This window comes from Camarhynchus parvulus, chromosome 5 (assembly GCF_901933205.1).
Source record: "Camarhynchus parvulus chromosome 5, STF_HiC, whole genome shotgun sequence".
Taxonomy (NCBI): Eukaryota; Metazoa; Chordata; class Aves; order Passeriformes; family Thraupidae; genus Camarhynchus; species Camarhynchus parvulus.
The window spans coordinates 12,200,980-12,226,932 of NC_044575.1; the positions used below are offsets into that span (position 1 = coordinate 12,200,980).

At 39.0% G+C, this 25,953-nt stretch overlaps 1 protein-coding gene across 8 annotated transcripts in view; it reads right to left on the reverse strand.

The window, feature by feature from the left end:
* Positions 1 to 16,215: 16,215 nt before the first annotated feature.
* The window catches only part of SOX6 (SRY-box transcription factor 6), a 370,303-nt gene continuing 360,565 nt past the window's right edge, over positions 16,216 to 25,953 (reverse strand). For all 8 annotated transcript variants that reach the window (XM_030950420.1, XM_030950423.1, XM_030950421.1 and 5 more), the window contains one exon: positions 16,216 to 22,858. In XM_030950420.1, the coding sequence (XP_030806280.1) occupies positions 22,555 to 22,858 (304 nt within the window). In that variant the 3' untranslated portion in view covers positions 16,216 to 22,554. The remainder of the gene's footprint in view (positions 22,859 to 25,953) is intronic.

Genomic DNA, 25,953 nt, shown 5'->3' on the forward strand with positions numbered 1-25,953 from the left:
ATCAATTACTGATGGCTTTAAGCTTAAATTAGTGGTTAGATCCAAAGCACATACATCAAAAACTAACAGGCATAAATGTAATAATAAAAAACAAGTTGGTGAATTGAAGCTGAGTGGGTTGCACTCCATGTAGACTGAACAGAGCAGAAGATATTTCCAAAATAATTGAAACTAAACCTTTACCCATTCTGCACAACTTCTTTCTCTCCAGTAGCACTCTACATTGAAATCACCTGTAAGGAGGTGTGTTTGTACATCCATCTTAGTTCTCCTTTTATTTTTTTATGCTCAGAAGCCTTTACTGGCTGGGAACTTTACTTTTACTTACCTTACTTCCATATGGACACCAGGAAGAACAAGCAATTTTTTAAAACAGCCAGTATTTCTCATATGACACTATTAAGGCTGCTGAAACACACAGAAAAAAATCTTCCCTAACAGAAGGGTGCCACTACACACTGTCAACTACAAGTGTTTCTGTGTTAAAATTCACAGGGTGAAGCAAATAAAATGGCAGAAGAAGGCTTAACTCAGACCAAAGGAATCAGTTCTTCCCTGCAATAGGTGCAATGAATCCATCAGCATTTTGCAAACAGAGAAAGAATTCACCCCTAGATTAGACCTGGAAGAGCACCAAAGGTATAACATGTGAACTTGCAAGCAAATAGGATAACTATGGATCCTTATTACCACAGGTGAATTCAGGGTAGAAATTTGTGAAAATCACTTCTGCTCACAGATTAATTCTCTGCTCCTTTTACTTTCAACTTCACCCCCTATCTGCATGCTTCATTTTGCCCTCCTAATTACACACTTACTTTCCCTAAACTAGTTAGAGTATTTTGTTTGTTACATTGGCTCTGCGTAGCTTGCACAGTTCTAGTGTTGAATGATGCTGCTGCTCAACTTTCTGCAGCAACTGCTTTTTGCCTCCACATATTTTCCAATACGTCCTGTCTGCTCATGGAAAGAGAGGAAGACACAAACCCACCATTCTGCTGCACTGGAGAAAGAGCTCAGAATTAAAACTGAATTAAGATTATCTGAAGGAGGACAAAAATCATCATGAGAGGGCCTTGAAGATCAGTTATGATCCAATGAGAAACCTGCAGGCAAATTGAGGTGCAAGGGCTGTGTGGAACACATGTACCCTTGCCGTTGGTGGGAACTGCTATGTCAGGAATGTGTTCCAGTGTAATCCAATGAGACTTATCAAAGGGAAATAGTGTCATTTGCTCACTGGGGCTAATTTTGATTACTTCTTCCCTAAGCTCCACTGGAACAAGTATCAAAGTGAAAGCTCACATTCCTTCCATTGTCAGTAATGGAACAGCTCCTGGTGGCTTTTTGCTAGCTGTGTATGTAGGCAATAAGAGGCCTCCAAGCCAGCTAACAGAGTACATAAAACCCCTCTACATTTAAAATATTCAGCTTGCTCAACAAAGAATGCACCTTGATTAGTAGAGTCTATTAAATTTCACCTACTTAACTTTGCAGCTTGATTAGTGAAGTATGTGGCTTAATCAGCACAGCATGGAACTCATGACAACACACACCTCCTAAAACTGAAACTGTTGGTAGGACCCAACAGAATCCCCAGCACATCTCTGTATAACACATGTAAGGCAGGCGATTCAGAGCAGGCTCCTAGGTCTGTAAATGAAAAATTAGATGTTCAGTTCCTGCAGCAGCCTCGTGGCTTTGTGCAGTGTAGGACTCAGGCTGTAAAGTTTAAGCTGCCTGGAGTGGTCAGGCAGCAAAACCAAGCAGCATCCTCATCAGCATTGCTGGTCCCTGTGACCACAGATCCCTTTACTCATCCATGGCAATACACAGCCAAATCCAGTTTCCAGTATTTAACTGTAAGGACACCTGGGAATGTCATTGGGCATCCAAAATACAATTTCATTATCCCAGGGAAATTATGTGGACTACTTGAAGATAACAAGTGTGTCAGCAGTTGAGGTAAATTATCATTACAATTTTCACACTATCTAGATAAACATTAAAGTTGGGGTTCAACCATACACACATAGCATCTGGAGACATTTCAGGCAGGAACAAACCTGGGATTTTAAACTATAATAAAGTTGAAGATTGTTTAGGCATGGTGTTTTGGTTTGGACTACTTTTTTTCTAGAAATAAACTGACATAATTAAGTACCTCTACTTTTGATAGAATATAACTACATGTTCTGTCCCTAGACTACAAGGAATGCAGTCATAGCTGTACCATGCTGTAGCTACGACTCTGCACAGAATTCCCTCAATGATCTTACCCCCCCTCCCCCTGCAGTGGTTATCCTATGTGCTGTGAACACATGAGATGAACTCACAGTGTTGTTATTTATGGTACAGATTCTAAGACTACTGCAGTTAATGGAAACATTGTGTGTTGTCTAAAATGGAGTTTTACAAAATATGTGACATAAATCTTACCAACAGAGGTACCTGTACTCATGAGATTCTTAGCCCACACCTTTTCTTTCAGTTACTACACGTTCACTAGGAAAAATAAGAGCACATACATATCTCAAACTCCTAGATACTCAGTTGTTTCTCAGCAGAACTGGATGCCATTCCCATCCCTGCAAACCTAGAGCTATTAATAAGGAAGGTTTTGACCTGGCAATTTCTGCAACGCTTGGAAAAAATACAGTGTCAAACTACAATTGTCAGGCAAGTAAAGTACAGAGATTCACACTTACATACCCTTTGTACCAAAAAAACCCCAAACCAAAATGAAAACTAAAAGCAAATGAACAAACAAAAACCAAAAACAAAACCATGAAAAAACCCCAAAACAAATAAACAAACCAAACCCAAGATCTATTATTTCTAATTCCTCTGAAAGTTTCACATTACTAAGAAAAACAAAGCATTAAACTTTGATTGTTGAGGTTTCCTTTTATAGCTCCCAGATAGCAAATAGAAACACACAAAAACCTCAGTCTTTTAAAAAAAGCTAACCCTCAGGTAAGACTGAAGAAAACCTGCATCAAACTTAACTGTGTACCTAAAAACCCATCAGTGCAGTGATGGAAATGTGCCAGCATCAATTCAAACCTACTTCTGAGAGGTGGCACCAGTAGGAACGATGAAGATAAAGGCTCCACAGTTTGGGAATCAGGACTTCAGCAGTCAACACAAAAATCCAAAGGCTGATATTCCCAATGCATCCTTTCTATCACAGCTTGCTAGACTGGCATTCACATTCTAACCTGTTTCTGGAAGCAGTTCAAAGGGGTATTTAGGAGCCCTGTGTTTGTGCATTAGTCACTACATTAGGTCCACTTCTCCTATGAAATTCCATAGGAAACAACTTCAGTATCTTCACACAATTTCACTCTAACCTTAGAGTCCTTGTCCCAGCTGGTGATACTATCCCCGTTGTTCATTGCTGGACATCTATGCAAATATTTCAGCCACAGCTCTCAGAAAAAGTAGTAAAAACTTCTATATTTCCAAAGCGCTGTCTAGTTTAGACATCTTCATTCAAAAAAGAGTCGTATTTTTAGTATCCATATTTTAATTAAAAGTATTTTCTTATTGAACATTCTAATTGGAGTAGCAAATTAAAATAAGCAGTGTTTGCTTTCTAAAGCGTTCCACTGATCACTTCCTGGTATGATAAAGGCTGAGATGTTACATTTTCATTCTAGGAACTCAAGAAGGAGAACTTGCAATAAAACTTCAAGTGTATTTAATATTAGATTGAGTAGAGAAGGAAAACTCATTAGATGTATGTTCTTACTGAATTCAAAGCACTACTGTCTACAGCATTCCCAATTCAGAAGAGTCAAAACTCAGTCTAAAGATGTCAGTACATTAACAAAGTCCACAGGACAGCTGTTTTAGTAGCTATGACTGTAGATGTGAAGTTTTCACCTGTATTTTTAATATCCATTTTACACCATACCATGCTGATAGAAATATGACACAGTAAAGAGTCCCAATGTTGTTTTAATTTGGCAGCCAGAGGAGCTTGCACAAATCTTTGGTCATTCTGAATGTTAAGGAAAACATACTGTAAAAAGATCAATATAGTAGCATTATTTGAAGTACACTACTTCTCCTATTTGAAACATCACCACTTGTTCCCTATCCATTCCTGAAATGACAGACACAGAACCAGAAAGTATCTTATTGAATTCTGTTGAAATAAAGTGTAAATATTAACTTTTCGATCATCTCTCTCCATTCTTTACCATAAGTGCAGAACTTTTTTTACTAGATTTTTCACCAATACCAGAAAAAAAAATTGAAAGCTAATCTTGTTCAGTGCACTTTCTGAATATAAAATTTATCTTGGGTATGTTGTTTGGCAATATCCTTTTCTTTTAAACCTTTCTAGTGTTCAAGATGAGGCTTTGGGAAATGTAGCAAATTTCAGCAAGCTGCTCTTTACCTGTTCCCTGGAAACCTGTTGCTTCTGCAAGAATATAGATGGCATTGCCATCCATTAGCCCAGGACTACTCAAGAGTTAGAGGTCATTCTGAACACCCTTTTTCTGAAAATAGGCCCCAGTGGTATTTAGAAGCCCCATGAAAATGAAGACCAAACACAACACTTAAGATCAGCTCAGACCTAAGGCAGAACTAGACCAAGAAACTTTTACAAGTATTTCTTGGTTTGATTCAATCTAATCTCTCCCTCATTAAAACCAAACAAACAAACAACCCCAAACTACAAACAAAAACATCCAAACACACATACAAAAAAATCCAATACAATATCTGGTATATTTTACCAAACCTTTCCTCACAGCAGTAACACAGGAGTCACAAGCAGGGACAGAAGACAAATACCCAACATTACTGAACATCATCTAACCATGATATTTGCCTGGATGCAGCAGGACAGGGGAGAGAAGGGAGCTGGGAAAGTGAGAAGCAAGAGTTGATGAGAACAGGAGCTTGGTTAGGAGCTCATGTAGATTCAAGATTTTTCAGATATTTCCTCTCCCACAGGTACTTCCCTTCCTTTTCAAGGGAAAAGCTGCAGTACCACAGAATCCACCATGTGGTGTCTGTTAGCAAATGTTGACTTTTTCATGGCAACTGGTGTAGGTACATGTAGATTGTGTATTTAAACATCACAGTTTTGTTTTCATTTCTTGCAAGAAGCATTTGACTGAGGTTAATGTTTTATATCAACAGAGTAAAAATAGCTAATTCTGGGCCCAAAGGTCATACACATCAGCACAACTTGAGTTCTGAAGTGCTTTTAACCTTGATTTTTCCTTGTATGCCAGGTCCTTTAAAATATACAACACATTTAACCCTGTCTCACAAGCAAAGGGGGGGAAAAATGAAACCAAAGATGTTTTCACTGTCTTTGGAAGACCATAATCATTTGACAATCAGAGAGATCTGATTGTATTTGAGACAGCACTTGTCAGAAAATACATGAGATAAATACAATTTGCTTTAGAGAAAGGACTACAAATCAGAACACAGCAGACAGGAAAGAAAAAAAAAAGAAGAAAAAAGATATCTTTCCCATCTGATTCATTAGATTTTTGGCACCCCAATTAAGTTCTGACAAGCTAGTATTCCAGGCACAGTAAAATATTGTTGTTCCACTAGGCTTGCTCCAATGTTTAGTCATAAGATCCATACAATAATAACAGAACAGTGGCCTATCTTGACCAACAGTACATTAGTTATTATCTGCAGCACAAACACCTACCACTTTATACTAACATTTTGGCAGTTAATCTAAACATAGCACTTAAAGCTACATCATAATTTTGAGATCTAACTGGGTCATTTTCCTTCCAGCTGGCACCAGTAAAAAGTATTTTATAACAAAAAAGTAAATGAAACTTTTTTACAAGAGGTTTTTTTTTTTTTTTCTGCTCTTTAATGGCAGGAGCACAAGTATGATTTCAAGCACACACGACACATTTTTCAAGGCCTGTTCGTGGTGATGCTAAGTGAGTGAATTACAATAAGATTTATTGTGCAGTGCTGGATGTCTGATTTTCCATCCACTGCTGGGAGCTTCAGTTGGCAGGAACTAACAGAGGCACCTATTATGCACAGCCTGGTTCAAAATGTGGGTTTGGTGCAAATCCTCAGGCACAGGAACTTACTGCACATGTTGGCATGGAGAAAGTTGATGAAAAGAGGGAAAAAAAAAGACTTTTTAAGTGGCTTCTTAAATATTTGGTAATCCATTTCTTCTACGAATTGTTTTGTGAGAAAGAAGGGAGAAGGGAGAAGTCACAAGAGATTTGTCTCGAAAACTGGTGTCATAATCTATGGATATAAAACAAGATAACAAATAACTTATTGTTATTGTAGCTGGATCCCCTGCTGACAGGATACAACATGAACAGGAGCTCACCAGAAGTGTTCTCAATATTTTACTTCTCCCATCCTTTTTTTTTCCTCTTTCCTTTTATTTCTCCTTGTAGGTATTGGAAACACAAGTGCCTGTTTAAATAACTGCCCATAGACTTCCTTTCCTTACCCTCCTCTACCTTTTTCTGGCTTTCTCAAATGTTCCACGTACACACCCAGCTAGCTGACTTGATGTATAGCCCATGTAAAAGTGGAGAAGGGAAATACTGGAGGGAAAAAATGAGAAGACAAAATCAGAACAGACACAACAAGAAAAAACAAAAACCTGGAGGAGAGAAAAGTGAGGCTACAGAGCTCAGAACTGCCAGCAAGAGATGCATCAAAGATATGAGAGGTTAGCAGGGATGGATGGATGGATAGAGACTTGAAGGAAGGAAAACATAGAAAGAAAAAAAATTTAAGTGGGAATGAAAAAACGAGTTGGAGGGTACAACAACAGACTAAATGACTTATTCAGAGTACAACTGGTATCTGTCCTGCTGAGCCACAAACCCAACTTCATTTTAATACACCGAGCACCTCCTCTCAGATATGTGGTTGGAGAGAAACTGCACTGCCACTTCCTCACTTCCTTGGGAACAGCTTCTAGGGGGGACTTCTTTACACAGCCTGCTCCACAACTGGCACTCAGAAAAGGCATTTGGCTTTAATGATGCAAATCAAGCAAACAGTGAAAAATACCCCATAGTCCACAAACCTGATGTTCTTTCTCATTGGTTTGAAGGACACATATATCCAAACACAGTATGATGCCCCAAGTTCACAGCACAGTGATGAACTGGGAATAACACCTTTCCCTGTCTTTTGGTTTATGTTAGGTGCCATTTACTACTCTCATAAAATCTGCCTCTACTATAAAATTTGACGTCATCTTTTCAATTTTCTCAAGGGTGCTGGTTCACTATCTAGAACCTGCAGTGTAGTTCCTTAGCCACACACGGGATGGCACTGTTAAAGTTGGTCCTCACACACCAAACCTCTCCTCCACTCTGACTCTTTGTGGGCAGCAGATTCAAAGCTTTATTCCCCAGAAATGTATCTATCCCCCACAAATTGACATCACATATTTTTGTGCTTGGGCACTCATTATATTTTTACTTTGTACCAAACATGGACAACCAGTACCCATAAATGTATTAATGCTATGTTGTGATTTTTTGAAGGTTTGGCAGCAGAGGGGAGAAATAAAGAGTTTGGGTGCAGTATAATACTGTGGTATTTCATTCTCTCCAGAGATCTATAATTTTGTGCATGTTGAGAAAAATGTTAAAGAAACTTAATGTATGGAACATAAGGAATCAATTTTCTTCCTTAAGGAATAAAAAACCAAAAATTAAAAAAAAAAAAAAAACAACCAAAAAAAACAAAAATAAAAAAACCAAAACAAAAGCACACCTTTGGGCTATAAGAATTAAAAATATCATTCCAAATCGAACCATCCACCAAAACAGAATGCAGAATAGAAAGAGTAGGCAGAGTTAAGGAATAACCATTAATTTTTGTCCCCTCTTTGTAGTTGCATGTCTCTTAATTGTCACTCAATTTATTAGCACCCTGTAATTTTATGGCAATGTGACCATAAATTCTAAATATGAACAACAGCAGATGGAGACTCCCTCATCCTATTGACTGAGTCAGAATGCAGGACATCACAAAAGTTTTTATTGTTGTTAGGTAAACGCAGAGAGAGAAAAAGGTCCAAAAAGGAAAAGTAAATTACAGTTAGAGTCCACAATAAAGCTAAGTCTCCAAAATACAAGCTCTCTTCAGATTTCTGCTGTTACACCCTTGCCAAAAATCCTCTTCTGATCTCTAATCAAGAATCAGCTCAACCACATGCCGGGTAGCAAGGGTGACCCTGTAACTGTCATGCAGAAAACAACCTGGTATTGTACAGCGCCCCGCTGTTGTGTGCCGCCACAGGAGCACGGCTCCAGAAACAGCATTTACCTGCAGGTGATATTTAAAAGGAAAACCCACACATACCCTTTCAGGGCCCTTTAGTACAACACACACATTGTGTGGCCTGCAGTCTGGAATGGCACATTATATAATGCAGTGCCAGACAGGCTTCTCAGCACTTAGGTTCAAAAGCAAGCACTAGACATAGCACATCCTTGATGTCAGGGCCTTTTTTGGCCAGCAGGAAGGCTATGGAAACTCAGTGTTATTTAAAATGGCCATTAACATCTGTCCTTTGACAGTTCCAGGGGGCTGGAACTGCAATTTCTTCAGGGATATCTTTACCCAGTTTGGTATGAGAGTTAATGGTAACTGCAACCCTCTTCTCCACTTATTTCTCAGCTTAAGAAAATACCACATTATTCTTGAGGAACAGAACTTCCACACCCATGAAAATTCCCTTGAAATGTCATCAGAGACCTTTGAGAGATGCTGCTTTGGCACAAGATATGGCAAGGAGGGCATAATTATATCGAGCATCCAATGTATTCACATCACACAAACCAAAGCGGGCAAACTGAGATAACCTCCAATTTTACCACTTTTTTTCTGTAGACCGCCACCCTAGCTCTTCTCAACCCTCTATCTCCTTAATGGATGCTGCAACACCCAGGAAAACTGCCTTCTCATGGCACTGACACAAGGAAATCTGGCTGCACTTATGTCTTTCTAGACTGTACGTATCTTGCCCCTGTAGTATTGTCAAAACTCACCCAGACCACAAGAAAGGGAAAATAAACAGGTGAAAGGTGCTGCCCACCAGCAAGCAGCTTCACAAAGCATCCAATGTGTTCAGATCAGCATTTTGGGGCAGTAGGTCCCCTCCAGGAGCTCTACTACAGATGTCACACAGAGTCCCAGACTTCAGCATGCTTTGTTCTCAGTGAGAGGAAGCAGAAACATTGCCAGCTGAGGAACACTGCTCCCCACAGCTGAGAACTGAAAGTGTTTATTGTTCATTTTCCAAAAAATTCAAGCATCTTAAGACTTTCAGAGGGGCCTAAGAGAATTAGGTATTTCTAAACCTATTAGGTACTTCTAAACCTATAACTTCTAAATATAAAATTTATATACCTCTATTTTCAAGTCTTTCAAACGTCTTTCCCTGAAAGACATTTAAGGTGAGATTTTCCCTTTAAATTACTATTCTCAGGCTTGGTGCCTTATTTTCAGTGACCACTATGAAAGATAACACAGATTCCTCAGTCAAAGCCTAACTGGCCACCAGGAATTTCCCACTGTGGTGGCTTGATAGGACTAGAATTTCTCTCAACAAGTTTTCAATCTTTTTTCAGTAATTCATACTGTAAACTATTGTCTTCTTTCTTGAGAAAATAAACCCAAAAACCCCCAAGCATATGAAGAATCCATCATTCAGAAATATAAGCAGACGAAATTCCTGATGCTTATGAAGTAAAAATCCCAAGATCCATTAGCCTAACAAGAACCCCATTTGCAGCTTGAAAAAACAAACAAACAAAAGTGTGAGAAATTATGCATCTGTTCCCACCAGCAGCAGTAAAAGCTAGGAGCAGGCTTGCACCCAGACAGCTACATTTTGGGTGCCAATATTATATTAATTACATTAAAAATGGAAAAACAGAAACCCTTCTGCCTTCTTCATTTAGCTCATAACCACTTTTTCCCTATTTTTTCTAGAAAACGAGTGTTTTTCCATTTAAAAGGTGAGAGCCACTCTGTAGATACAAGTGGTACTTTTTGACTTTCTTAATACAACCCTGTGGCTACAATTAACACAACGGATAAATAGCAGATCAAATTAAGGTCTGATCCTGTTTTACTCATAGGTGCAATCCTCACAATAAATTGCAGGTTAAGCTGTTGGAGGTAAATGAGGAGAGGTGGAAAGCATGCCTGAATTTTAAGTATTCAGACATTAAAAGCAAGTGTGAGAGAGAAGATAAGCAAATATCTAGGCAGAAAATTTGAAAACTTTAGGAAGATTTAATGATTATTCTGAGATTCCAAATGCAGCATGTTTTGCTCAAAGATTTAAGAAAAGGTAGGAAATGTGAGGGTTGTCTATATGAGTCATTTAATGCTTACTTTTATCCCTCACTTGGGAATAACATTTTCAGAAAAGAAAAAGATTATTTTTCTTCTCATTATTTCAGAATGCTTTATGTTCATTTCAGAACCCCACTGCCTTTGAAGTTTGGGGAGCAAGGGAACACAGACTGTTTCCATGCCTGGTCTTATTGTTGTGGAAATCCACTACTTTACCCCATTAAAAATGAATAAACAACTGAACCAATTTGAAATTCTCCCCAACCTGAGACTTTTACAGGCTTCTTAAGGCTGTATATTGTCTGATATGTTCTGTTTACAATTCAATCACAAACTCCTTGCAGTACAAGAATCAAAACATTGCAAAAGAACTGTCTCTAGGCATGACCAGGCTGAGGATCTTCAGGGAGGGATTAATGAAGGAAGGCATCTTTATGAATCATTGTCTGAGGCACCTAACATCTAATAGGAATCCTAGGATTGTGTCTAGAAAAATCCTGTGCACTTACTGCCAAATGCTGAAGGAGCTGTCCTCTTCCCTTGACTCCAGGATATACTCAGAACTTCAGTGAAGCAACCTGGTGTCTCAAAAAAAAAAAAAAAAAAAATTACCAGGTAATTTAAAATAATTCACTATCCTTTATACCATGAAGCGTTGACCAAAAAATATATTTTTTTTAACTCCACTCACCCAAATTATCAAAAGACAGTGCTAGTGAGCTCCTCTAAATTCTTCATCACAGCACTTCCCAAACACCCTGCGCCTTTTGAGGTTGCTCAGTTACACCAGAGATCTTCTATTTGTTTTTCTCTCCATTAAACATCAGAGAACATTGTGAGGGAAACATAGGACTATGCTCAAAACCTTTGTCTGTTTCTACGGCAAGAAAGACAGAAAAGAGCAGTGCATTGGTCTCAGCTGGGGGCACTTGGCCCATCAGGTCCTTGGTATCATCAGTCCAACAAGAACCAGCTGTGTGGTAGAGCCTAAAGGACAGAATCCACAACTCTTCTGTTCACACTGCAGCATTGGGGTCCTGCTGTGGGTGCACAGATACATTCAAAACAAATTCCTCAGCAGCAAAGGCTGAAGTAGGAAAAAATGGAGACGGGGTCAAAATTTAAAGTTGAATCATCAAATTTTCTTGGACTGTTCGTATCTTTTGACTACCGAATTACAGAAGGAATAAAAACTGCTTTCCTGTCACCATCCTGAGGTCTTTTTGAAGGCACTTCTGCTTCCAGCATCACCCTGGAAGTCACAGCGTTTGCTCTGCGCTCCTCCCATCCCTTCCCAGTGACACAATCCCTTCCCAGTGACACAATCCCTCTGCAGCCTCTCCCAGGGGGCTGCCCGCAGCTCCGGCCACCCAGCGCCAACACCCTCAGCAGATGGGATGCTGTAAACACTCCCTGCTTCCCCTCAGGTCACAATAAACCCAAAACAACCTGTTGGAGAGGAACTGGAGGCCCCCTGAAGGGATGGACTGCTGTGTTTGTCCCTCGTTCCTCTGCTGTTGCTGCCCTGTGGGAGGACAAGGTGAAGAGGACAGAAGGAAGGTGGTGGGCAGGGAGTCCACAAGGCAGCTGAGGGTCTGGAGGGGTGGCAGCCCTGTCCCAGCACATGAGGGATCCCAGCAGCCCCTGCCCTCAGCCCTGCTGCCATGGGCTGCACTAAGAACAACCTAATGACCAACTTAGCAGTCTTCCCCACAGAGGGGTGGGAGCAGCTGGTGATTTCTAAGTGTGTTATAATAATTTTCCCATAATTTTGTAATTTTAGAGGGCCACCTTAAATAACTGATGAATTGCAAGTACAGAAATGAACATTAAACCATCTATCATAGAATAAAAGAGCCATTAATCTTTTAGGAACTATTACACATTCACACTTGTATACGCAGAAGAAGGGAAGTGGTGCCATTCTTAGCACAGGTTATTGCAGCTCAGCACAATAACATTATATGAATATGCATACTTATTCATTTTCCTTGAAATAACACCTTTTTTTCCTGAAATAAGACTTTTTTTCTTTAAAATAATCTAAAACTGCTAGGATGTCTGGTTCTTCCCTCCTGTACCTGGTGTTACATAAAGTCGCAGCAGTGTTAGGGGGGTTCTGCAGGTTCTGTTCACAGAAGACTCTGATAGATCATATAAATTACCTTTCCCTCACTTTTTTCTTTCAATCCATAGTGTAGCTGTCAAAACCAGAAGAACTTCCTAGTTTCTACAGTAACACTTCACAAAAGAGGTATCTTGTACCTAAAAGTTTTCCCAAAAGCCCTTTTCCCTGCATGATCTCTCAACACGTGGCAAAAGACTTGCATTTCTTTTTGGGTGGGTGGGTGGATTTGGGGGGATTTCTTTTTCCCTCTCCAGCACTTAGCCTTTGGTTTTCCAGCAGCTGTAGCTATTCTAGTGGAATTAACTAAGTCTGCAATCAAGTGTGGATTTCCTGATGTTTGAATAAAAGATATTTCATTGTGATTGAGTAATTTGATCATTAAAGTCTATGATCTCCAGATTTTCTGAATTAAGTCTGTTAAGTTTTAACCAGATCCTGCAAAAATTGAGAGGAGTTTATCATCCTAAGTATTTTGGATCATACGAGGGGCTTTGCAATTGTTGAACATAAACTGACTGTTTTCCCTGATTTTATTCCATTAGAAAGAATAAATAGGGCTGTTGAAAAACTCCTTATCAAGACTGTTCATTGGAATGCAAACTTAACTGTTCATTTGCCCTCAGCCATTTCATCCACCAAAATACCAGCCTGTGTTCCAGACTGGGAAAGGGTTGTACACATTAATAGCCCAAGACAATTACTGTAAGTGCTGAGGAACATGAGAATGAGATGCAGATGTTGGCCAGGCTCAGATGCTCTCATTAGCTGTTATCTCCTGTTGCAACTGTGGAACATAAACCTACTGGGCCAGGAGGACTGGGAGTCTAATCCACTAAGACAGTTACTGTGTTTTCAATTTTGTAACCTATTTGTGATTAATTAGTTGTGAACATACAGTAGCTAGAAAGAAATTATTAGCCATTATGGGGGCTTAGTGACAGAGATACCTTTCCACTTGGTGATTGTAGTGTCTTGCAGGCTCAGATTCTGCTGCACAGCTCTGGATCATTGCAGAATATTTCTATTTTCTGATTTTGAAATACAATCCCTGTGGCCTGACTTAAAGTAAGCTTGGTCATGCATCTGATGTGTGAGGTACCTTATTCATAAAATTAAAGTTGGAAGTTGTGGATGTAATGCAAGAGTCAGAGGTTTACACTTAATGTTTGCAAGTTTTGAGCTCACGTCCCATTTTTGAAACTTAAATTAAAATGCCTACCTGGTTTCTTCACACATCTTGAGAGTCCAGAAGAGTGGCAAAAATAAAAGACCCAAATAATCAACATGCTTTTCTTTTACAAATTGATTATTTGAGGAGCATTATTTAAAGCTCTAATAACCTTTTTTCTTATCTAGTAATCCTTTGCTGATGAAATACAAGAGCAACCAAAAGTCCAAGGGGTTTTAATAGAAGTTAGAGAAGCTTTTAAACTTTGTGGTGTCAAAGTAAATTATATTGTCCCTAAGTAGTCCTTAATACAGCTGACCACAGTGATTTCTACAGGGCAATTATGGTTTGCTGTGTCAGTCATCCAGCAGGCATTAATACAAAGCAGAACAGCTCTGAAGAAGTTTGTTATTGACTGTCATGTCAAGGAGGCCAGTGCTACCTGAAACGGCCTTGATATTATTAGAACTTACTGAGGGTCAGATTCCAATTAATCCACAGATTTAACAGTCCTCTGCTGTAGTGGGTCTTGATACCATTAAGGAATAACAGATGACAGGAAGGATACTTCCTGGCAGCCAAAGACCGATGGCAGTATTTGAAGGCCCTTAACCCGGCTGGTCATTAACTGCTCAGAGACACAACCTGGAGCTCATATTTTCTATTATAAACCATATATTAAAGATATAAATCAACTACTACTTTTTCCTTCTGCTCCCAATCCCTATGAGCCGCTGCTGTTGGGCTACTGTGGTAGCAGTTAATCACCACAGGGAAATCCCAGCGGGGAGACAGGCTCGTGCCGTACCTTGGAATCTTGGAAAACCCAAACTGCAGCCATCCTGAGGGCTCCCAGGGAACCTGCAGCTGGTGAGCAGAGTTTGTGCTCAGCCAGAGGAAGAAACATCTCAGAGCAGGAGAAAGAACCAGAGCGGCAGGGGCACCCCAGTTCTCCTATGTATTGTGCTCTTCACTTGTTTGGTGCTGCCAGTGCAGTAGGGCCCTCCTGTGATGATTGGAATAACCATGGTAACATAGGAGCTTATTTATTATATTTACTGCAGCAAGTTGGTCAGAGGCACTGCTCTCCCCAGCCCCAGGAAAAAGCAATGTGCTGCTCTTGCTATATGGGTTAGCCCCCAACACTCTGCCTTGTCTAGAAGAGTGCTGTACATGTGGAGACAGCCCCCTGTCCTGTGTGGCAATTAGTGCACATTCTTTTTAGATTGACACCTAGAGATGTCACATGAACAGTTTGTGCCTTACTGCTGCAGGAAGCAGTGACCTTCTGTAGCCCTTGCTTGTTTTGCTTTTCATTGTGCTTGTGTAACAACCCAGCTGACAGCACCAGTGTGTTCCAGATTACTGATCAGTACTCACAGCTGCAGATTCTGGTAAGAAAAAGGAGAAGAATCACATGGCAACAGGTGTGTGGGGGGAATGGGGGAAATAAATTGAATTAAATTGCACAAGTCAATATTTATGTATTTCTCCATTATAACGTGTTGGTCAGACTCCTCATTACCATCCACTGTTGACTTTGAAGTATTCCGCCACACAGATTCATAGTGCAGAATGTCATTTTTAGGAAGTCCATGTATGATGCTCTCTCCAAGGAAGAAAGGATTCTGTCCCACTCGGATGTTTCAGGGTGGTTTGTGCACCAGCTGAAACCTGACTAGAATCTGATGTCATGTACAACCAAAAGGCTCTGTTACATTTCTGCTCCAGTACAATACGCTTCAATGTAATTCATTATTTTCCTATGAGAACCATGACTAATTGCTAAGTCAGAAACCAATCACAACACACCAATGGCAGCAATTTACAGACATGGCAATATGGCAACTACAGGCTTTTTGTTATTTAACTTTGGTTAGTTTGTTTTAAGTTATATGCAGCAGAAAAGGGGAAGGCAGAGAAAGAAGAAACATGAGAACTGTTTTGTCTCATTTCTACTCACTAAAAATCCTTCTGAGATTATGTTGTTACCAACAGCATTTCCTGCACACAAAATTGACAGTATTGAGTGTATATTGTCAAATTAGATTGGTTATCATGCATGTCTTTTACAGCATATGGTGTTAATGGATTTCAGAGGCTGGAAAATGCCTTCATAGACTAGAAAGGCGTGGGTAAAACATAAGAGTTGTAAAATTCAGTCCCCAAATTTACAGGAGGCCAGCTGAACAGGCCTAGTTGAATTTTCCCATCAACTCATCATGGTCAGTCTTTAATACTAAATTCAAAGGAATAAGGGATGCATAGAAGAAGTCACACACACATCTCGTAAAACAAAATTTATCTTTAATTTGTAAGTGTCAACAGCAGTACAAAAGATGGAGTGATGGTGAATAGATTAGGGGTAGAGAGGACAGTCTTGAGGTAAATGAGCATAAATAGGCAGTCTTATAGACACTCCCCTGAGGGGTCTAAACCCCTATCATGGCATATACTGTATCACCCAAGGATGACATGTTTAACATATCAGGAAAGCACCTTGTGCAAAAAAAAAAAAAAAAAAAAAAAAAGAAGAAAAAAAAATTTTAAAAATCCCTCCCACCCAAAACATGTAGGTAAGGTGCCAACGTACACCAGAACATACTGTATATGGACAGTGTCTTTCAATTTTGTCTTTTCCATCAATAACTGAGGCAGAGGAGGAGAAGACTCTTAAAAGTACCACTGAAAGATTATTTAATATTTAATTTACCTCACGTCAATACTGCACAACAAAATCCAAGAAGTCTGTTTATGCAATGAAGCAGAGCTAAGAATAACTATTCTCTTTTTTAATCTGAGAACAGATTTTTTTCCTAAATCAATATCCTTAGCAAACTTTTTTCTTTCTTTTTTTTTCTTTTTACTGTATCAAGAGGAGAGTGTGAGATGTGATGGCAACCTTTAAGTTCATTTAAAAACTTTACACTGGACTGTACAAGATTTTTTTTTTTTTGATAAACTATTTACATTTTCAGACTTTAAAACATATTCAAAGCAGCAATAGACACTAGTTTTTCCTCTAAACGCCCAAATAATTACCGGCCATGGGCCCAGGTAGGTACCTGCACTGTATATAGAATTTCTACAAAGAAAACCTGCCCATTGAGTAGCCAGTGGCTGTTAAACAAGCAGCCCTCGCCAGTAAGAGCTGCACCCAGGGTGTTGCTATAGGAATCAAAGCATAGTACCTTGACAAGAGAGTCTCAGTTGTCCCAACAGCTCTACACAAACTTTACAATTTGAAACAGCAGCTAGCATGTCAGTCCAGCATGTCAGTGAATTGTGCTGATTAAATTAACATAGAGTACAATCTCACAATATACATCACAAACAAATTACAATGTCAGGAAATAAGAGTTACAGTAAGATAAGTTATGTAGTAACAGCTTATAAGCTTGTCTTAATGTAATAAAAAAAAAATTTACATGGGAAATACAATAATGAATGAACATAAATGCTAAGCATTCTAGTTTGCTACAAGCTGAAGAAAGGTACAAGAAAAAAAAAACAACATTGCTTTCTGGAAAGCAAAACACAAATGACAAAGGAAGACAAACGGAGAATGCACACTAGCAGGTCTGCAATGTGCAGCATACAAACAGTTAAATATTTGCACATTCCCCATATTCCAAGAGCACCAAGGACCTCACTTGTGGTTTTTAGAAAGCGGAAATTACAAAGCAAGCCATGTCACTAAGTTGCTTTATAGCTTTCATATTGCCATAAATACCAATTTGATAAGTTTTCCTTCAGCCCAGTTTACCCCACTCTACCCCTTTTTACCCAGCGTGTGAAATCTCAGAATACTTCTTTGTCACCATTTCCAACAATTCTGGCAGTTAAGAAAGGGCTTCAGATTAAAATGAAATTATTTTGCATATGCATTGTTTTTTCCTTCTGTAGCAGGGCATTGCTACCTATCAAAATTGTAGCTTGATCTGAGAAAAATCACAGATTTTAATGGGTTGTACCAAAAAAAAGTTTAGCAGAAGTTTCTTTTAAATGAAAAAGTGTTTTGTAAATGATCAAATGAGGTCATATAGTATTATTCTTTTAAAAGAACATGCTTAAGTGCCACCTTGGATCTTAAAAAAGCATGCAAAACACCAAGGGGTCCAAGCCCATTCATTAGCTTCTCATAAAAACATGAAGAATTCTATCATACATCCTGCTGGCTGCATCTCCAGTGCAGTTGTTCTTACTGTGGCCCTGCCTCAGCAAAGCTCACCCCACTTAACACCAACACTGTGACCACCATGGAAGTACTAACATGCTTCATGTCAGGCAGGTAGGTAGGTGATTTTCTGAGGGAGGATGGGGTCTAAATCTTGTAGAATGTTTTGCTGGGAGATGATTTTGAAATGCCATGCCTTTGTTGTGGCTGAAAACCAAAATGCAGAAAGCCAACCTGGAGATTAGATGGCACTGGGAGGTGGTTGTGTTGTGTTTATCCAAAGCAGAGGCTGCTCACAGCTGGCTGCTGTGCACTTTGCCCAGGGTGGTGTATTTACTGGGGCTAATGCTGCTGATTGGTTTGCATTTCCATCCCAGAGCCATCCCTCTGTCTTTTCCCTCCCCCTGCACCTGAGTACACTGATTTAGGAGCCCTGTGTCGGGATCCTGTGAATGCTCAGCAGGTGGTTTCACAAGCTAAACGGTGATGCCCAAACATACAGGCAGACCAGAATCTGGCCAGTTCTCCAGACTTGTTTCTGCACATAAACCCTGGAAAGTAGTATGGTTTCTGTTGGGACCTTTCTCTTCCATTTTTATAAAATAGGAAGTGAACTATTCTGTATGGTACCAGACTGTTTGGGGAGTCTCCTTCTCTTGAATATAAGTATTTAATAATTTTCCAAAAGAAAATATATTGTATCTGTTAATTAAATAAACTGTTCACAGAGAAAATAGTATTACTATATTAGTGCTCCTGAATGGAGTTATTTTTCCAGTCAGTTTCTAAGGGGCCTCAAACACAAAGCTTAAGAAGCAATTCCATGAATCCTCTTTGTGTATTGTGTGAACAATTTCTCTGGTGTTATAGCCTAATGTAACAATTACATGATTAAATGGATGTAGAACATAAAGGTTTGATATCACTGAGTCTTGCCTGCATTGCAAGGGCCATTTCAGTCTTTTTAATCTTTCAGGGATATGCTTTTGACTTCCAAATGTCATTCTTGTTAAGTAAAATATCTCATTTGTTTTACTTGGATTCAGAAGACTGTGTTTCCCATCAAATGTAGCCAAAATTTGGCATGTTTCACGTATCAACTTTATAAAAAAGAAGAAAGTATTCCCTGTTTGTGGAATATGCTATTAAAAATCAGAGAGAGCACAAGTGAGGCATCTTGCTGTCCCAGCTACAGGTCCACAATACTGCGCTCACACTGCGGGTGTAAATTCAGCATCTACATGAGGTACAGTGACTTGTCAGCATTTAATATGGACCAACATACACTGATATAGAACAAAAGTAAATACATAACTTATACTTCACTAAGTATCCATGAACAAAAAATAAAATTCTATTTCCTATGTTATATTTACACAATTTAAAAAAAATCTAAAATGAGATGGCAAATTCATCAAAAAACTTTGTTTTGAGCTCCGATTAATAAAGTAAAAATGTTGGGTTTCATTCTTATGATTGTCCTTCCTTGATTTCTACTGACATTTTAGAGCCAATGTCGGCTAATAAATAGAATAACACGCTCATAGGCACAATTCAGATTCAAATATGTTCCTCCCACTCCCCCAGCCAGTAAATGCAATTTTTACTAGCTGGTGATTCCTGAACAGCCAGTTATATTCGAGAATGTGGCTTTAACATACAGAGCATCAGCACTGAGGCAGGGCTGGAGCTAAAACAAAGTGTTCATACATACATGTATTTTGCATAAATAAATGAAATAACAAGACATAAAAATGACTCAAATCCGGCAACTGTGAGGCAGGCCCACACGAGTCGAAACAGATGACTTTTGTTCATGTAGTTTTCGTACAACAGTTTCACATTAGTCAGAAGTGATAAAAAATACCATTTATATCCAGTGCTTATAACACTTACGAAACAACATCTGTGAGTGTGTGTTTTTTTTGTACTACAAGCAAAATCAAGTTTCAGTTCTAAAGAACAGTCCTTTGTTCTCCACAAGCCTGCAGAATATTATTTTGGCATGGTCATAAAATTTAAAAAAAAAAAAATTAATCTACTAATCTAAATGTTTGCCTTTGTGCAAAAAAATAATTACATAAAATACAATGCTAGCAATACAGCATTCTACCTATGCAACAAAACCAGGAAAAAAAAAGAGAGCAAGAGAGAAAGAAAGTGACGTGGGGGGAGGGAGAGATACTTCTAACTGGGGAATTATGTAAGACATTAATAAATAGTCTTTTTTTTTTTTTATGAAATAATGATGTCCTCCCCCCAATCTGAGCTGAATGTATTAAAACCAGTTCAAATTCCCAAGCTATTTTAAGAACAAAAAACCACTTTCTATCAGTACCTTAGCCAGCTTAAAGAGGACGCTCACCAGCTAATGACACAGCATATGCCTTTGAAGACTTGGCTAGACCAGTTTATTGCTTATTAGACATGGACTCAGAACACAGTTAAATAAATATTAAAAATATAGCTTTTTTTGTTCCAAATTACAAAATGGTCAGAGAAATTTGACCATTGTGTTTCTATGCCATTATCTTTATAAATTGTCCTGTAAATTGAACAATCTTCTTTGTCTCGGGGGGTCGTTCTCTCACATAGAAATGTGATGCCTACAGTGGCAAAAAAGGCTGTTTCTGACAGGACAGGGATCAGTGGGGCTGTCAGGAAGGAGATTGCTCCTCCACAGGGCATCCTGCCATTGCAGCTCACAGAAGTGTCTGCAGAGCGGGAGGCACAAGGACAGCCAGACTAACACAGGCTTATTTTGTTGTCCGAAGCAAAACCTGTGCAGCTCCGTGAGAAGATGCTCCCAGACTTCCAAAGGAGCTGCTCTAGGCCCCCTGGTACCTCTCAGCCTGAGCCTGAATTTATCACCTGTGTGCTGAACACAGCCAATTCCAAATAAAAGAGTTAAGGATCTTCAGGGCAGTTATTCCTCAGGCCTACTGGAACTGTATATATATTCAGTGATCTATTTGTGAACAGGAGTGGAGTATGAGGGGAAAAAATAAAGGCAGTTTCTCGTCCGTCTTTGAAATCTAACAGACTCACAATCTTTGAATTGAATCCTACATATTTCCCAGAATTTTCTCCAGTAACTGCATTGTTTCTAGAAGTAATACAAACAGAAATTTTAATTTCTATAGCACCTTACATCCAAAGATCCCAAAGCTCTTGACAAGTCACATTCCCACATGACTAATATACAATAAATATTTTTGATGACCAATTTTCCCACCTTTGCAATTAGATATTTGAGTGTCCCTTCCTCGCCCACCTGGAGTCTCACAAATAAATCACTGCATAAATACTTAAGGTAGCACAGTTCTTTCAGGTGGCAATGGGAACATGACGTACAGAGCCATGATTTGCCACAGGTTCCTCAGGCCCTAAAAATTCAGCATGGTGGACTGTAAATGCAGTTTGGATTTTACATCTGCCCTTGCTGTCTAAATGTAGAGGTTTATAACTATAAACACATTTTTAGGGGTATTTGTACTCTGTGTACATATAAAAGTACTCACTTTATTTTGCAATACATATAGCAGAGTATTTCCAAGTGCTCCTTGAACATACAGTGTTAGAGGAACAAGTGAATTTCTCATTCATAAAGGTCATATTCATTTTAGTAGCAGGTGCACTTTTATTTTCATATACCTGTGTGATTTAGGGAGGGGGAAAGAAGAGGCTCTTTAAAATATCAGTAAGGAATTGGAAGTGTAATGCCACCAACTGTACTTTTAAAAATAAATATTAAGTATTTGGACCCTTGACATTCTGGAATGAATAAATTATTTAAGAGAAAATGTGTTAAGACTGAATGCAAGGGTTAAAAGCAAAGGGGTAGAGAATGTAATCAGAGGTGGCCTCACACTGCTAAGACAGGCCTGTCCATAGCTGGTGATCGCTCTTTTGTGCTTACTTAAAATTTCACACTAATGGCACATCAAGAGGCAAAAGCAATTGGGCACATGCACTATGGCAACCATGTTCACTAATTAAGAATATCCTGTCTCCAGATTCCTGAGTACTTTACCATATTCTGGAAAAAAATTAGGTTTCATATATAATTTTTTTTAAGATGCCAAAGGATTGTCTAAGACTTTACAGTGTCTCCTTTAAGACTTTTTTGTTTAAATGTTAAGATTCAAAAGTTATGAAAAGTTTGGCACATCAGAAGTTCAGCTATACATATGGAAAAAAAATGGAATTCAGAGACTATTTTTTAAAGACAAGCTATGATGCACAGGTGTGCACACTTGCGGACTTGTTCTGTTTCACAATATGAAATCTGCAGTTTTTGTTTTCTAAAATAATCCAGAATAAAAACACATTCACAACCTGTAGGCTGGCACAGCATACCTGAGTGAGAATGTATAACCCCCATCTAAAACAGTAACTTAAACCTTTATCAGCATCCAAACGGAAAAAGACAAAAGGTAAGACTTGTAAGACAGCTATTGATTCATATAAGTTCTCAAGTCCTGATGTCTGATATTTATGTCTTCATCTAAATTAAAAAACAAAACAAAACAAAAACAAAAAACCCAAGTTCATGAAAAATTAGGGAAACAATCTGTCTCACACGATAAGAAACATTTAAGACCATTCTGCTGATGTAACTGTAGGAGCCACACATGCATGCAGGCTCTTTAAGAACTTTTGTTCAAAAAAACCCCAAAAAAACCCAAATGAGTCTGAGTACTTTAATTCTGTGAACACTCCTCAGTTGGCACTGACTGCCTCATGGGCTTCGTTTTCACTACTATAGTCTGATTTTGGATCATCCTCATAGTCCTCGTACATTTCTATTTCATCCTCTCCGTTTATCATTTCATTTCCAGGAAGGCTTCCGCTGTCCGTCTTCATACCATAAGTGCTCTGGATGACAGGGATGCTGGGCTCAGGGCTGGCAGAGGTGCTGGAGCAATCTGATGTCATCTGAGGGGACGGCGTGGTGGTCGCCATGGTAATAGCACCAGGGTAGACAACTCCTGTTCCCGTGGTGATTGGAATCTGAGGCTGTTGTCTGCAAGGAAAAACAAGAGGGAAGTGTCACTGCCTGTGTGTAGAGGAGGGAAGATATTCTGCAAGTCCAAAGGAAGGAAAAGCAGGTGGTTTCCTAGAAAGGGTCCATGTATTCCTCTGGGCTCAGAGTCCTCTATGGTATTGGTTCATTATCTCCCCCAAAGGACAGCTGGGAACTGAAGTGTTTTCAGTCCCTACCAGACATCCTTTCATGTACTCTACATGTTTATTCAAACCATAACACAAACTGGCATTTGGACAGAGACCATCAAAAGGCATCAGGCACCCTGTCATGCCTGGCTGCTACCATAGACACCATGTATCCAAAATCTAAACCCTCTAAATTCATGGCAAGAGCTTCTTTTAATGAGAGGACCTCAAGATTACCTAAAACAGCAGAGAGAAACTGAAGTATCTAATTTACTATGTAAGTAGTACGGGTAGACTAGCCAGGTAGACTGCTATGGCACTTGGACATTCTTTTGACATTTGATTGCTGGCTGTTGATTTTTATTTGGATCCATCATCAGAATGCCATTTGCTTTTCAGGATTTTATGTGTAAGATGGGGCTTTTGAAGCCAAGTACTTGATTAAAAACAAAGCAACAAATCTGCCCTGCAAGATGCTGACTTTGTATTGACTACTTATTGAACATATCTGCCTATTTGCATAATCTATTTAAAGAATCATACATTTCAGTTTATTCCCAACCTTCTTTAGAGCAATATTGACCCAGTAACAGTGAACTATTATAGGTTTTAGCAGGAGAAACAGTGTCAGGTATGTTTGAATAGTCTAAGGAATCTCCAGCTTGACCACTGTGCCATTCCATGCTAAATTCAAAAGGACATTTTTTAAAGCAGTCTCACAGTTTCCCAATCATTGGCTAAATCAATACAGAAGATAATGTTAAGCTTATTTAAAAAACTCTAAATGTCGAGTCTTTATTGTTCATTGACCAACTCTATTTTGATAAATATCACACTAGAGAGTTACAGGGAAGCTGCAGTCCTTTGGGTTTGGGTAGTGATATACTGAAATCATGAACACCCTGTGTAACACACCACTGAAATAGTTTGCAGTCCTGCCACGGCTGGTACTGCTAGCCTGACTCTTAGAGCCTCTGCGCAGCTTGAGAAATTCAAACATCTGTTGTGTAAGTCTCGTACACCTGGCTAGCAGCGAGCAAAAACGCAGTAATTCATTTGACACAGTCATTATACTCCTGTTTGCAAATGATGATTTGCAGATGATTTACAAACAGCTTGGGATTTTTCACTAAATTTTCACTTTTTAAATGGTCTGATAAATGTTCTGTGAAAACAATTTTCAGCCAATGTATTTGCTTGCAAGTGATTTTCTGCAAACATCTTTCAATACTTTATCCATAAAATTGAACACCTACTTCACATGGGAACATTCCTGGTTTAGGATTGCATGTTTTCAGCAGTATAAGCTATTACTGCTAAAAACCCACAAGTATCTCCTCCACAACTTTTAAACACAGAAAATGTTCACATTAATGAATGTTTCCACAAAGCAAAGGAAAAAGAAACCCACACATGGTCAACAGAAAAATCTATGTAGTTGTCACCAGGCCATACACACTTAATTCTTTCTGATCTGCCCAACTAATAATCTTTCACCGGTATTTCTTAGAATAAATAAATTCACAAAACAAAACATCACCAGTTGTTCATCAAAGAACACCACCACATCAATGCCAAATGATGCTTTGAGAAAAGTTTTCATTACTCCTGTAACAGAAGTTGTAGAACTGACTCAAAGAAAGATTGAGCCAAAGCTTCCGCTGTGTTACAGCTGACATTAAGTATCATAACACTAATATCCACCTCTATACCTCTCCTCCCCAAAAAGTTTGTGTTTTTTCAGAAGCAAATTGCCTTTTTACGAGGAGCCACAACAATTTTCAAATTCTGCTTAAGACAATGCTGTGAGATATGTTGATGAAGCAATGGTTATCAGTGTTAAGGCCTGAAGGAAAAAGAAATTCTGGTATTTCAAACTCAGTCAGCAGAACTCTTCTGCACATCCACATTTCTGTACACTTGTCCAAGTACCACCCATTTCAAAGTATAAATGGAGGTGGTCATCTGAGCATAAAGAAGCCAAATTCACAGAGGTACTTTTTACTTGAGAGCGCACCAGGCAAATGCATGGCAAGCTACTGAATGAATCTAATTGTCAAAGAACTTGATTGGTATAGCAGGAAAGTTAAAGGCTTACTGAATTTGTCATTCATAAATGCAGTCCTTTTTTACATGTTAAACAAAAATCAGACATGCTGTGCATGCCTGCTGCTGGCTGGGTAATAACTTTAAATTACCTATATCTCACTGTGGAACTGTAAACATGTGGTAACTCTACCACCTAATTGGAAAGGGTCTCAAATTGCTACCCATTTGCTAGCAAAAAATTTGCTAGCACTTAAACATGGGCACCTACACACCCCCTGAAACTGGACACCTACCTCTGATTTAATACCTGTTATTATTTAGAGCTGATCAGGTTGTCACTGTAAATTCTGCTCTAGTTGCTACATTACATCCCGGCATATGTATATGGCATATGTTACTAGAGATGAGTGTTATCATTTCCTAAGTAATTAAGTTCTTGTGGGGAGGAAAACAGAGCATTTGTTTAAATTCCCTCTACTCTCCCTGAAAGGAAGAGTTGGAGTTTCTAACCTACAACTCTGGCCATTATGTTTTCTTATATTTGTAGATCTTAAAGGCATTCATGTTAGTGGAGTCTTTTATTAGATTAAATTCCACACATTGAATCATTGCCTTTAGCTAGAGTTTTACCAAGCATAGAATCTTGGAGGGGGGAGATAGAAGCATACTTTACCTGCAAGCTACAGGTTACAATTCAGCTCAGTTGCACATGGAAGTTTTCTGCCTGTTAAGATTTCCAGAAAGCAACATTAATCTTCTGGTCTCTTCAGATCCATGAGGAATGGTGGCACATCTCTACCTACCCTGGCGTCAAACCATTGCTGTCCCCACCACCTCCTCTTTGGCTAAGAAATCCTCATGTGGACAATTTCTAGGGGTTACTCTCCTCTGCTCTGC